The sequence below is a fragment of the Syngnathus floridae genome, chromosome 14 (assembly GCF_059516105.1).
Source record: "Syngnathus floridae isolate MCC-2025c chromosome 14, RoL_Sflo_1.0, whole genome shotgun sequence".
In the NCBI taxonomy this organism is placed as follows: domain Eukaryota; kingdom Metazoa; phylum Chordata; class Actinopteri; order Syngnathiformes; family Syngnathidae; genus Syngnathus; species Syngnathus floridae.
In genome coordinates, this window is record NC_142426.1 from 14,221,793 (window position 1) to 14,234,175 (window position 12,383).

Sequence of the window (12,383 nt, forward strand, 5' to 3'; positions counted from 1 at the left end):
ACTCCAAACTGACGTGCGCTGCCGTTGAGCTGCGTAGCCATTGGCAAGTGAATAAAGCGTGTAGTGATGTGCATTCCAGTTCTTTTAGATGAACTGATTCTTTAGAATCCGTCCGTTCTCGCGGTGAACTGGAAATGCGAATCACTCAGTGAGTGATTCACTCAGTGAGGGATTCATTCACTCACAGATTCGTTCGTTGGTGAACGGGAAATGCAATTCACGACTCGTTGGTGAACGGGAAGTGACGTCATTTTCTTCTTCGTTTTGTTTTACGGCGAGGTGGCACCAGCTTCAATGGGCATTACCAACACCTACTGGTTGAAGTTATATGAACGGGAAAAAAGAACGAATCACTTTAGGAAGTGATTCGTTCACTCTCGTTCACTGAAAGGATTTGCTCTTTTTGAACGGATCGTTCACCCACGAGCCAACACTGAAAGCGTGACGTAGTGGCAGTTGGTACCAGTTTGTTTTGCTATCAAGCTCCGGTAAGAACTATCTGATGTTGGCTAAGTTTAGCTTTACTTGCGGGTCAGCGTGTCTCCCCGATAGCAGAGAGGACATATAGGTCGACGAATTTGACAGCCTGTTCAAGCACGTCGAGAATGTCTTTCCCGACAGGACAGGGATGAAGATGATCATATGGCGAGTTGTGACATTGTGGCTATCTGTGTCACTACTAAGTTGGTAAGTTTCCATATTTTTTCGTTGACGTTAATTGCTATTTGGTAGTCAGATCTGAATCCCCAATGTTTTTTCAACCTAAATTGTTAAAGTGGTATCGATTAAGGCCAAATTCCGCACTACGTGTTTAGTTAGCTTGTGCTAGTTAGCAAGCTGCTATGTTGTGATGTGGCACCTGGTTGATTTTGCAGACTCGGTGATAGGTAGGTTTTGCTAACCCGTCCCAGACATTGTCTTGTTTTTTACCCAATCGCGGATGCTCGGGTCGTCTTTTCACCACCAATGGACCAAGATAAAGATGTTTTTCTCGAAGACATCAGCACTGATGCGACTGGTCCAAATAAGACACTCCAAGAAATGCCCCGCTTCACAATTCACCCGACTACGCTCTACAGATTTGGCTCTTCGGGATTGAAAATCTCACGTCAGTAGTAGTACTGGATGCACCTTCTGCTAAAGATAAAGAAGCAGAGCACAGGCAATCGAAGAGAAAGAGATTGCACTACATGATTACATTAGCGTGAACAAAACAATCCAGTAGGTAGACCTAAAATCCTGCAAGAACAAATCCAGATAATAGCTTGGTACATAAAGTGCAGTGCTGTGCTGTGTGATGAATTTCAGTGAGAACACCAGCTCAGGGCTTCGTTTGACTAATTTCAGTCTTATCTTAACTGATAAAGTGCATGCGCTGTATATTCTCAGGTCCACTTTAATGTGTCTGACCTCTTTTACCTCTGTTCTGGCAATGTGGTTCATTATATTGCTGCAAGATCATCTTGTTTATGATCTTAGTCTCCAGCAAAAGGTATTGAATTTGGCCTTGCAGTTCCAATACTTTTCTGCACAGGACAAAATTGTATTTGATTGAGTGCGTATAGTATGTTCCTTTTTGATTTGCTAGCCCTTCCTTCATTTGCAAACAGATAAGATAAATTCGCCACGTGGCATTACAAGCCACCTGGAGTTTTCCCAGTGCCTCACCTATCAAATATTTTTTGGAGCAACCTCTGGGCTTGCTGCAAGATAAGCAACATCAGTCGGTGATTATTGCTTCCTTGCCCTGCAGGTTCCCTAACTGCCATGTTGATTGCACAGAGCCAGACCAGGAGGCCCAAAGGTCTGAGCCTCGGCAGGACATCGATTTGGAGGGCGAGTCAGGGGACTCTCATCAGGAAGACGAGGTTGGCTTGACAGTTTGCGAGTGGCTTATTCAACAATCGCTCCCAATGATAGCATCACCATCAAATGCTTTTATTGAAACAATACCTCAAGCTAAAAAGTATTGTTTGTATTGTAATGTATGAATTTATCGACACACTTGAAGAGTTGAAGTGCAAAAGCAAACATTGCCATTCTTTGGTGAATCAAGTAAAAATGGTTTTATGTAATACAGTGGGGAGAACGAGTATTTGATACACTGTTGATTTTTCAGGTTCTGAAACTTGCAAAGCATGTAGAAGTGTAATTTCTATCATAGGTACTCTTCAACTGTGAGTGATGGAAACAAAAAACAAAACTCTAGAAAATCCCAGTAGATGATCTTCAAATAATTAATTTGCATTTTATTCCATGACATAAGTATTTGATCATCTATCAACCAGTAAGACTTTTGGCTCTCACGGACCTGTTAGTTCGTCTTTCAGAAGCCCGCCTCTTCTCCACTCATTACCTGTATTAACTGCACCTGTTTGAACTCCTTACCTGTATAAAAGGTTGAGGTCCACACACACAATCAATCAGCCTCTCCACAATGCCCAAGGCCAGAGAGCTGTGTAAGGAGATCAGGGATAAAATTGGGCTTGGATGGGCTACAGGACAGTAGGCGAGCAGCTTGGTGAGAAGGCAACAACTGTTGCGCAATTATTAGAAAATGGGAGAAATTCAAGGCAACGGTCAAACTCCCTCGGTCTGGGGCGCCATGCAAGATCTCACCTCGTGGGGGCATCAATGATCATGAGGAAGGTGAGGAATGAGCCAAAAACTACACGGCAGGACCTGGTCAATGACCTGAATAGAGCTGGGAGCACAGTCTAAAAAAAAACCCCATCAGTAACACACGATGCCGTCAAGGATTAAGGTGCCCTTGTTCAAGCCAACGCATGTCAAGGCCCGTCTGAAGTTTGCAAATGACCATCTGGATGATCCAGAGGAGGAATGGGAGTAGGTCATGTGGTTTGATGAGGAAAAAAAATAGAACTTTTTGGTTTAAACTCCACTCGTCGTGATTGGAGAAAGAAAAATGGTAAGCACAACCCCAAGAACACCACCATCCCAACTGTGAAGGATGGCAGTGCAAACATCATTCTTTGGGGATGCTTCTCCGCAAAGGGAACAGGACCACTGCACCGTATTCAGGGAAGGATGGATGGGGCCATGTATCGTGAGATCTTGGCCAACAACCTCCTTCCCTCTGTAAGAGCATTGAAGATGGGTCGCGGCTGGGTCTTCCAGCATGACAACGACCTAAAACACAAAGCCAGGGCAACTAAGGAGTGGCTCCGTAGGAAACATCTCAAGGTCCCGGAGTGGCCTAGCCAGTTTCCAGACCTGAATCCAATAGAGAATCTTTGGAGGGAGTTTAAAGTCCGTCTGGCCCAGCGACAGCCCCGAAACCTGAAGGCTCTGGAGGAGATCTGTTTGGAGGAGTGGGCCAAAATCCCTGCCGCAGTGTGTGCAAACCTGGTCAAGAACTACAGGAAACGTCTGATCTCTGTAATTGCCAACAAAGGTTTCGGCACCAAATATTAAGTTCTGTTTTTCTGAGGTATCAAATACTTATTTCATGCAGTAAAATAGAAATTGATCATGTAAAAATCATACAATGTGATTTTCTGGATTTTTGTTTTCGATTCCATCGCTCACAGTTGAAGAGTACCTATGATAGAAATGACAAACTTGTACATGCTTTGCAAGTGGGAAACCGTGAAAAATCAACAGTGTATCAAATACTTGTTCTCCCCACTGTGATTACTGTATATTTGGTTATGCGTTAAAGCTAAAACAATTTATTTAGGGCATTTGAAGGCAACACGTATTTAACAATTAAGAGGCTAACTTCCCTCCATCCCCCCCATCCCCCCCATCCCTGTGTATGATGTCTTCAGGCGGGTGAGAGCTTGGCTTCGCACCTCCAGTCGTTGTCCAGAAATGAGCAGTCACAAGGGGAGCAGTCCACTCAGACGGTGGACAAAGAAGAGACTCATTTGGAGGTAAGTCAAATATCAAGTTATTTTCACCGAATGTTGAAAGTACATCAATGCTCAAATTGTTGCCTAACTGGGCAATAATGACCTACTTCACTACTGCCCTGTTCTTATGAATGCGACATTTGGAGTCCGTGCAAACTCGGTCGGTTATTCCTCAACAAGTCAAAACAATTCCAAAGTTTTGCTTGACCTTTATCTTCCAGCCCCCTGAAGTGGACAAGCCCAGCTTCGAGGCAACCTCAGAGATCGTCAGTGCTCTTTCCCAGCCAAAGGAGGAACACAAGCTACACTTGGAAATGGAAAACTTTGATGTACCTGCTGCTCACGAACAAGAATCAGTTGTCCTGATTAGGTCTTCCGATACAGACTGTGAATCCACAGTTGAGGGAAATGACAGTCCTGGTATTCCTAGCCTTCAAAACATCATAACAGTCAGGCAAGAATATTCACAATTCCACTAAATTTGAGATTGAATTCATTAAGATATTAAATGAAGCGCTGCCTTTTTTTCCTCCTAAATTGTTAGATTACAAAAATTTGCTCTCATCATCTTAGTGTTTCGGACGATGCAAATGACGAAGCTCATTCTGACGTCCTTGACTCTGAGTTGCCTGCTGAATGCATGGAAGAGGCTAATCCCTATGATCATGACAGGTAGTGAACGACTTTTAATCATCTGGTCAATCCCAGATGAAAGAGTCTGAATTCTATTCAAATGTTGTTGTAGGCTTCCTCCAGTCATTTTGGAAAACATGTCAAACGCTCACACAACTGGTACCAAAACTCACAGTGACCCCCCGAATGCCCAGGCTGCTCAGCGTCTGGATGACGGCGTATCACACCCGCTCAACGGACAAGTAAGTAACATGGGCAACCAACGGCTGCCGCTTCCGCAAGCGCCAATTTCGGTTTTGATATCGTACCTCAGGACTTGAATATTGCCATCACCGTGGACACCGATCCTACCGTGAACAGCAAAGACCCTGAGGACATCCCAACGTTTGATGAGTGGAAGCGGAAGATGATGGAGGTGGAGAATGAAAAAAGTACTCTTCTATTATTGTGTTGTTGTTTTTTTAAATAGAGTACTGTCTTTTCCGGACCACAAGGCACACCTAAAAACCTACAATTTTCTCAAAAGCCGACAGTGCGCCTTATAGTCCGGTGCGCCTTATATACGGATCAATTGATGAATTCAGTGAGGGTGCGCTTTATAATCCAGTGCGCCTTTTGGTGCGAAAAATACGTAGTCTTAGAAAACAATAAATACAATGCTCTTCTTTTTTTCCCCATTAGCTCTGTCCACACATACTTCTACTAATGGGGGTTCCAATGTCGTCAAGAAGGTGCAAAAAAACTTCAACAACTATGCTTCCGTGGAGTGTGGAGCAAAAATTCTTGGTGCTAATCCAGAAGCTAAGGTATGTTACGTGACACTAACAGCAACCCCATAATGACCGATCAAGATGGTATTGTCTGTTTCTTTTATTATATTTCAGAGCACTTCGGCCATATTGAAGGAGAATATGGACTTGTACATGCTTAATCCCTGCAGTAATAAAATCTGGTATGTGTTTTGCATAAAACACCAGATGTCTTTTCAAAAATATTTCCTTGTTAGCTGTTGATAAATGACTCTCTTGCAGGTTCATCATTGAGCTCTGTGAGCCCATTCAGGTGAAGCAGTTGGATATTGCCAATTTTGAGCTCTTTTCTTCTACACCCAAAGACTTCCTCGTCTCCATCAGTGACAGGTAAACTGCAAACCTTTTTTTATTTCCCGATGAGCTACCAAACAGCAGGTGCACTTTCTTGCTGTGTTTGTCAATATACTCTTGTAGATACCCGACCAACAAATGGCTCAAATTGGGAACCTTTCATGGCCGGGACGAACGCACAGTGCAGAGCTTCCCATTGGATGAGCAGCTTTATGCTAAATATGTCAAGGTAAGACCAGTAGGTGTTTTTTTTGTTTTTTTTTCTTCTTCCCCCTAGCTGTTATTGGACTGCCCATATCCTGTTCTGCTTATTTTGCTTTGTATTTGAGGTATTCTGAATTCACAAAATGACACAGTATATAGTGATGTAACCTAATTCTATCATTTCAATAGTAGCAGCATGTGAGATTGTTTTCAGTGCACCTATTCAGCTTCTAATGTTTTCCTTCTACCCCTCCTCCCTTCTCTTGCTTCAGATGTTCACCAAGTACATAAAGGTTAGCCTTTGTTTTGTGTCGATGTTTGCCAATTGGATGAATTCAATAGGGCTCGCTTTAGGGGTTTTTTGAGTTTTTCCTTGCCCTTTTGGGAGCTTATGATCAGGGGATGCTTTGAGAATAATTGTCAATTTTTGGCTATGTGAAGCCCTTTGAGACTGTTTGTGATTTAGGGCTATACAAATAAACTTGACTTGACTTGACTTGACTTGGCTCGTGGAAGGGAGCATATTTGTTAACATATTTGTCCTTTTGGCTGATCAGCTTCCCTTCTAACATGCTGTAACAATGATAGAATCAGTTTTCCTTAACAAAGCTTCAAATTTGCTGGATGAATGAGCCGTTGTATTTTCCGACTCCTCGAAGTGGCACCAACATTTCTGAACTCCTTTTATTCAAACCAACAGTGTCATCTAGAGAAGTAGAAAAAGTAGTATAGAAAAGTGGTTCATATAGCAAATTTAAAGCTTGATTTTCTCGTCACTAATTTTCCTACGTACACATCCATCAAATAATCACATTATGTCAAATGATCCTACTTTCCCACTACTAAAATGGTTTGAAAATGAATGCTACCGTCAGTTTTCATAAATAACATCGATGAGAAAAATGCCACTGATGAATATCACGTCGCATGTGTACATGTATATACCTGTTGTAATATTTGAATCATTTCTATTTTTGTAGGTTGAGCTGCTCTCTCACTTTGGCTCTGAACATTTCTGCCCTCTGAGTCTCATTAGGTATGTACTAGTCAGCCTACTGTGGCTTCAGCACACTTTCAGCTTGGATTTTATTGAGAAGAGTGCGTTCACTTTGTCGGTTTATGCGATTGGTTAAATGACTTGTTTTGCTCTGATTGTTAAGATTAGAAAATGAAGGTTATGCAAAGACATTTAAATAAAACAACTTGTATACGCATCCATAGAAGAGAATGACTTTGTTTTTCCAGAGTGTTTGGGACAAGCATGGTGGAAGAGTATGAAGAAATAGCTGAGCCTTCTGAAAGAGCAGAAGATCAGGACGATGACTTGGGTATATATTTGAATGTCTTTTAGTTTGGTCGATTTCTCTTCATTTTGGTCTATTGAGTTTGTTTATTCATTTTCATTTTGTAAGTCGTGTGTCAGAAGGCTTGTTTTCCTCCTTCAGATTACGCATCTGGCTATGGACCTGGTGAAGTCAAGTATTCCAAGAATCTGATTGGCTCAGCTAAAGGTAAGAAAGCAACAACCCCTGTTTTGTCTCTGAACCATAACGAAGCTTGAAAAGGCACACTTGTATATTTTGACTCATCTTTTTCTTCATGTATTGTTTATCCTCAGATGTTATTTTGAACATGGTCAATAATATCGCCGTGAATGTTCTTGGTGGCACCTCGGAAATGGAAGGTATGTCCCCCAGTCTTTAACCAGTCTATATTATATTATACAGGGATGAGAATGTTCCGCGGATTTCCGTGGTTTTCTCCGTCGGGAGTATCATGATCAGGGGTTAATACAATCCTCAAAGTAACAAAAATACAATAACAACGGAGTCAGTCGGCAGCAGTAAAGGAAGACTAACTCCGGAGTTGAAAGGTTTGATTCGGACAACGGGACTTCGGAACGGAGTTGTACGCACGATCGAAAACAAGTTTTTGATTGTAGGTGCTTTATCGAGTGTTTTAATGTGTGAAGACAGCTGATATGAGATTTGAATTCAAATAGTTCAAGGGAAATAATGAATAAGCCATACTAGAGCAGCGTTCCCCAACCGTTTTTGTGACACGGTTAGGTGCCGGACAAATTTTACCGGGGTGGGGGGGATGACGTCGGTGCCTCCCCAGTCATGAACCTCACTGCACGTCACTGGGGTACGCCTATGTCTTTTGTGTTGTAGGAAACCTTTCATCCCAGGGTGTGATTGTGAATGGTCCTGGTGTGAACGAAACGATAACTTCAACTCCCATCACCGACCCATCCGCCGTGTGAGTACCTGTCAAAAGCCGTCACTCATTACTTTGCAGAGGCGACGGCATCGTTTCACAATTCAAATGTTTCTGACCGTTTAGTACACCATCTAGTTCAGAGTTGGACGAGGCAACATTGTCTCCAGACACAGAAATCACCGAAACCGGTGCCCCGTCTTCAACAACCGCTGTTCCAGAACTGCTTCCGGTTGATAACAGTGACCAGCAGCCTCCGCTGCCACTGGACAAACCAATTGTTATTCCTTTAGAGTCGGAGGAAGAAGAATCTATCAGCTCCACAATCACACTTTTAGATAAAGAGGATGAGTTCGATGGGGAGAGGGAGAAAATGGAACGCGCTGAACCACAAAATGTAAACCTCTGTGCATTTCTTCCATGGTTTTCTTCTTGTTCATGTACGAGCTCCCTTCAGGAGTATATGCAGCAACAATGTCTGGCGCTGCTGTTCAAAAAAAGGAGATGCCAATCCATGGACAGAAAGCAAACAGCTCCTTCCATCCACACTCCCACTTTGCTCCAGCCTTCACCCTCCTCTGCCTGTCCTGAGCCCAAGACGCATCACAGTGAGGTACATCCTCCTGATGAAAAAGAACAAGCTTCTGGCGGTGAGCCAGAAAGCGGAGCCAGCACATCAGAAGCACACCAGCCTCCAGAGAACACTCTCACGGAAGCTCATAATGACTCGATGTCCGAACCGCCTCCGCTGGAGCCCAGTCAGACATCAAGCCTCCCCAAACCAACCACCGCCGATTCATCCGCTGCCAAGACTCCACAGCTTTCTTCTGAGGCTCCAGCAAAGCCGCTCAGCTCAGAGGAGACCCAAGACATGCTGGCTGCGGAGAAGCCTACAGAAGCTTCGCTACCTCCCACCAGCTCAGTCATCGGAACAGCAGTCGACGATGGCAAAGTGGCAGCCGCTGAAGTAAAGGCCAACATAGCGATACGTGACTCGATCCTAAATCCTGATATGACAGGTGAGTCCCAGATTGCTTCTCCTCATGTACGGCAGTCCCCGGAACCAGCAGTTGTACTTAACAGCGGCACTCTTTCCACTGAGCTACCCCAGCCTGCTCCACACGCAACCATCGAACTCGAGCTCTCTAGTAGTAGTAGTAGTAGTAGTAGTAGTAGTAGTGCCCCGGTCATCACAGATAGCAAAACCGAGGACCTCACAGAAGATGTCTCTACCCCCGGTCTCCCTCCTTTGCCTTCGACATCTCCCTCACCGTCCCTCTCAGACATTTACGCGGATCCCCCGAATGGCACAGAACAGAACGGCAACCCGGTGCACGGCTCCAGCCAGAAGGAGTCCGTGTTCATGCGACTCAACAACCGCATTAAGGCCCTTGAGATGAATATGTCGCTCAGCGGACGCTATCTGGAGCAGCTCAGCCAGAGGTCAGGAGAGGAAATCACACACGTTTGATGTCGCTTTTAGTTTTCTTTGACCCTGTCTTTCTTTCATATTCCAAGATATCGGAAGCAGGTGGAGGAGATGCAGAGGGCTTTCAACAAAACCATTATTAAACTCCAGAACACCTCCAGAATTGCAGAGGAGCAAGTGAGTTCATTGATTGTTCTCGGTTGTTTTACAACTACCCGACGTATTCTCATTTTGGATCTTGCGACATATCATGGTCAGATACTTAATTGACAAAAATCCTCATGTAGGACCAGCGTCAGACAGAGTCCATTCAGTTGCTGCAAGGTCAGCTGGAGAACATTACTCAGATGGTCCTAAACCTGTCCATTCAGGTCAGCCAGCTGCAGAACGAGGTAACTCAAAACACTATGAATTAACATTGAGCAGCCTCAGCTTTCGCTATAAAGGCCTTTTCACTATGCACCGTCTCTCCTAGGTCTCAGACAGGCACAACTACCTTCTGCTGTGCCTGCTGCTGAGTTTGTGTTTCGGCCTGGCGCTCTTCGCCAACCGCTACCGCATCTCTGTCACACCTCCGAATGCAGAGCCAGAGCCAGAGCCAGAGCCACCCGGAGTAAACAGCTACAGCTACTGCTATCCCGAGAGGTACCGATACAATTGCAACGTATTTGTCAAAGGCACAAAAAAAACAAACAAACAAGAAATACGGAAAGTTGGGCGAAAAACGAAATTTCGGTTTCTTTGTGTGTCTTTGGCATGTGGAGAAATTGACAATAAAGCTGACTTTGACTTTGAACAAACGGTATTCACTGTAAAAAGAACAACTCTTTTTGCTCTTCTATTGTCTAACTCACCAAAAGCTAGAATCCACAGTGAGACTTTCCTCCTTAGGAATTTCACGTCCGGTGATGACTGTAGTTTGAAGAGGAGTGCATCCTACCCACCAATCCACTCATTCCAGTTAGTGCCAAGTCAAGGTACCGGTACGTTTGAATTTGATTTAGTATTTCTCATTTTTAATTGTCTGATTATCAAAGGAACCCTTTTGGGAGTACATATTAACATACTTATTTCCTGCCTCGCAGGTCTCGAAAGTCTTTATCCCGAGGAGAGTCAAGCGAGCAGAAAGGTGCGGTGAAAATATGCTTACCTTGAAAATATTTAGTGTCATTTACTGAATATGGTCGAAATAGCTCCGGACGCATCATTTTGCTTCATGTAAGTACCGTCATGATTGTCATGATTTTTATGATGCAAGACTTGTGTCGGTCATAGAGGTAATCACAATGAGGACATTTCATTCAAAACACCCGGGTCTTATAGTCCGGTGTGGTTCATCGATGAATAAAACAGATTGTAGCTGGTGCGCCTTATAGTCCGGAAAGACGGTACACGGCGAAAAACTTGGAAACCGTGAAACTTATGGCTGATACGACAATGAATCAAAATCTCCCTAATTTTCCCAACCCAGTCAGTCGGCATGTATGCCAGTACTGACGTTAAGACATGGATTTTCAACACTTGACAGAAATACAGTGCCAAAAAAAGACCTAACCTCTACCTGCTGTTGTCTCGACCCAAACCTGACCCGTCCCCATTCAGAAAAGACGACGTAAAATGAAACCCATTGAGAAAGTGCAAACTTTGAGGTCCTTTCATGCTTCTCCGATGGCATGCAACGGAGCTGCCGTATGGAGCAGCGGGCCTGTCCCAACAAACTCGACGGCCATGACAAGGGGGCTGCTTCTACCTGCCTTCAGAGACTCTCCTCCGTCCGAGGGAAGCTCGGAGACATCGTCCCATTCAGACGATCCCACGTTCTGTGGAATCGCTACCCCCTGCTCTCGGCTATGCCAAGGTGTGTCGCTGCCTGAAACCCGGGCTGAGAAAAGGGCGTTAAGACGCAGGCGTCCCAAGCCCACTTGTGCCGTAGTGGACTCCCTTCAGGCCCCACACAGAGACAAAAGCAATACGTTATCCATCTCGGCCACACAGGACCTCATGAATATGAACTCAAAGCAAACCTCTGGGACCTTTGGGCTGAATATCCCTCTCTCAGGTCCCATCTGAGGAGTATGGACAAAAGAGCGCAAGTTTGCACTTAGGACTGACGTTCGTTTCTGTCGAAACAGGGCTGTTCAATCACTTATACAGGTTTCTATGGCATTCATATTTGTTGATTGTAGTTTCAGTATTTTTTTTAAGAGAAGAGACAGGTAGGAAGAATATGCAAAGTGTGGGATTGAGTGGTATCTCTTTGCGAACTCAAACCAACCAAAGAGAGACATTAATACAGTGAGGATGATTCGTCCCTCCTTCTGTGAAAACAAGTCATGGTACTTATGAGCTAATATGATTGTAGATGACATTTCAAGAAGCCACCTTTCTCACATTTCGACTTATCGAATGCTGCAGCGTCATTCATTGTAAAAAGCAAATGTGACGTTAATTTACACCCTCAGTGATGTACAATCCACTGTAAAACAATTTGACAGTCATGGAATAGCTACATGTCCGAAAGTTTCCCCCCCACCCCCCGTATGTCCCCACTCTTTTTATTCCCTGTAAAGCATCTTTGGGTTATTGAAAAGCGCTATATAAATTAAATGAATTATTATTATTATAATAAACGATTAAAATAAATGATAAACAACCAATAAATAGTAAATATGAAAAATTTAGTGCGATCTCCTGCATTTTACCTTCTTTCTTGAGCTGAATAAAGTCCATATTGTGTCGGAATTTGCATGTAGAAAAGCAATTCAGAGTTTGTACTGTGTGCGCTTGTCAGTTTTTTCATAGGATTTCGGTTTTAATAAACAGAAATAGGAAGACGATCCAACAGAATATTGTACAAGGTCAAATTTAAATTTTCCAGCTAGGGGGCAGTATTGGGTAAAATAAAATATTTACCCACAA

At 43.8% G+C, this 12,383-nt stretch overlaps 1 protein-coding gene across 7 annotated transcripts; it reads left to right on the plus strand.

Moving 5' to 3' along the window:
• The first annotated feature begins 416 nt into the window (after positions 1-416).
• On the plus strand, positions 417-12,145 carry LOC148387980 (SUN domain-containing ossification factor-like). Of its 7 annotated transcripts, XM_088397065.1 has the most exons (25): positions 418-687; positions 1,754-1,868; positions 3,792-3,896; positions 4,097-4,329; positions 4,449-4,547; positions 4,621-4,750; positions 4,822-4,939; positions 5,190-5,314; positions 5,393-5,460; positions 5,540-5,647; positions 5,735-5,840; positions 6,088-6,108; positions 6,796-6,851; positions 7,061-7,143; positions 7,261-7,326; positions 7,434-7,499; positions 7,990-8,077; positions 8,162-9,054; positions 9,319-9,478; positions 9,554-9,641; positions 9,752-9,856; positions 9,940-10,109; positions 10,356-10,447; positions 10,550-10,593; positions 11,067-12,145. In XM_088397065.1, the coding sequence occupies exons 1-25, from the start codon at positions 629-631 to the stop codon at positions 11,532-11,534; spliced, it is 3,666 nt and encodes a 1,221-aa protein (XP_088253191.1). In that variant the 5' UTR covers positions 418-628; the 3' UTR covers positions 11,535-12,145. The 7 variants fall into 7 exon arrangements, 6 of the variants coding, with proteins under 6 accessions (XP_088253188.1, XP_088253192.1, XP_088253191.1 ...); XR_015862745.1 differs by having other exon boundaries at positions 417-687; positions 8,162-9,478; positions 10,550-10,682; positions 11,067-11,212; XM_088397062.1 differs by having other exon boundaries at positions 417-687; positions 8,162-9,478; positions 10,356-10,441.
• Positions 12,146-12,383: the final 238 nt, after the last annotated feature.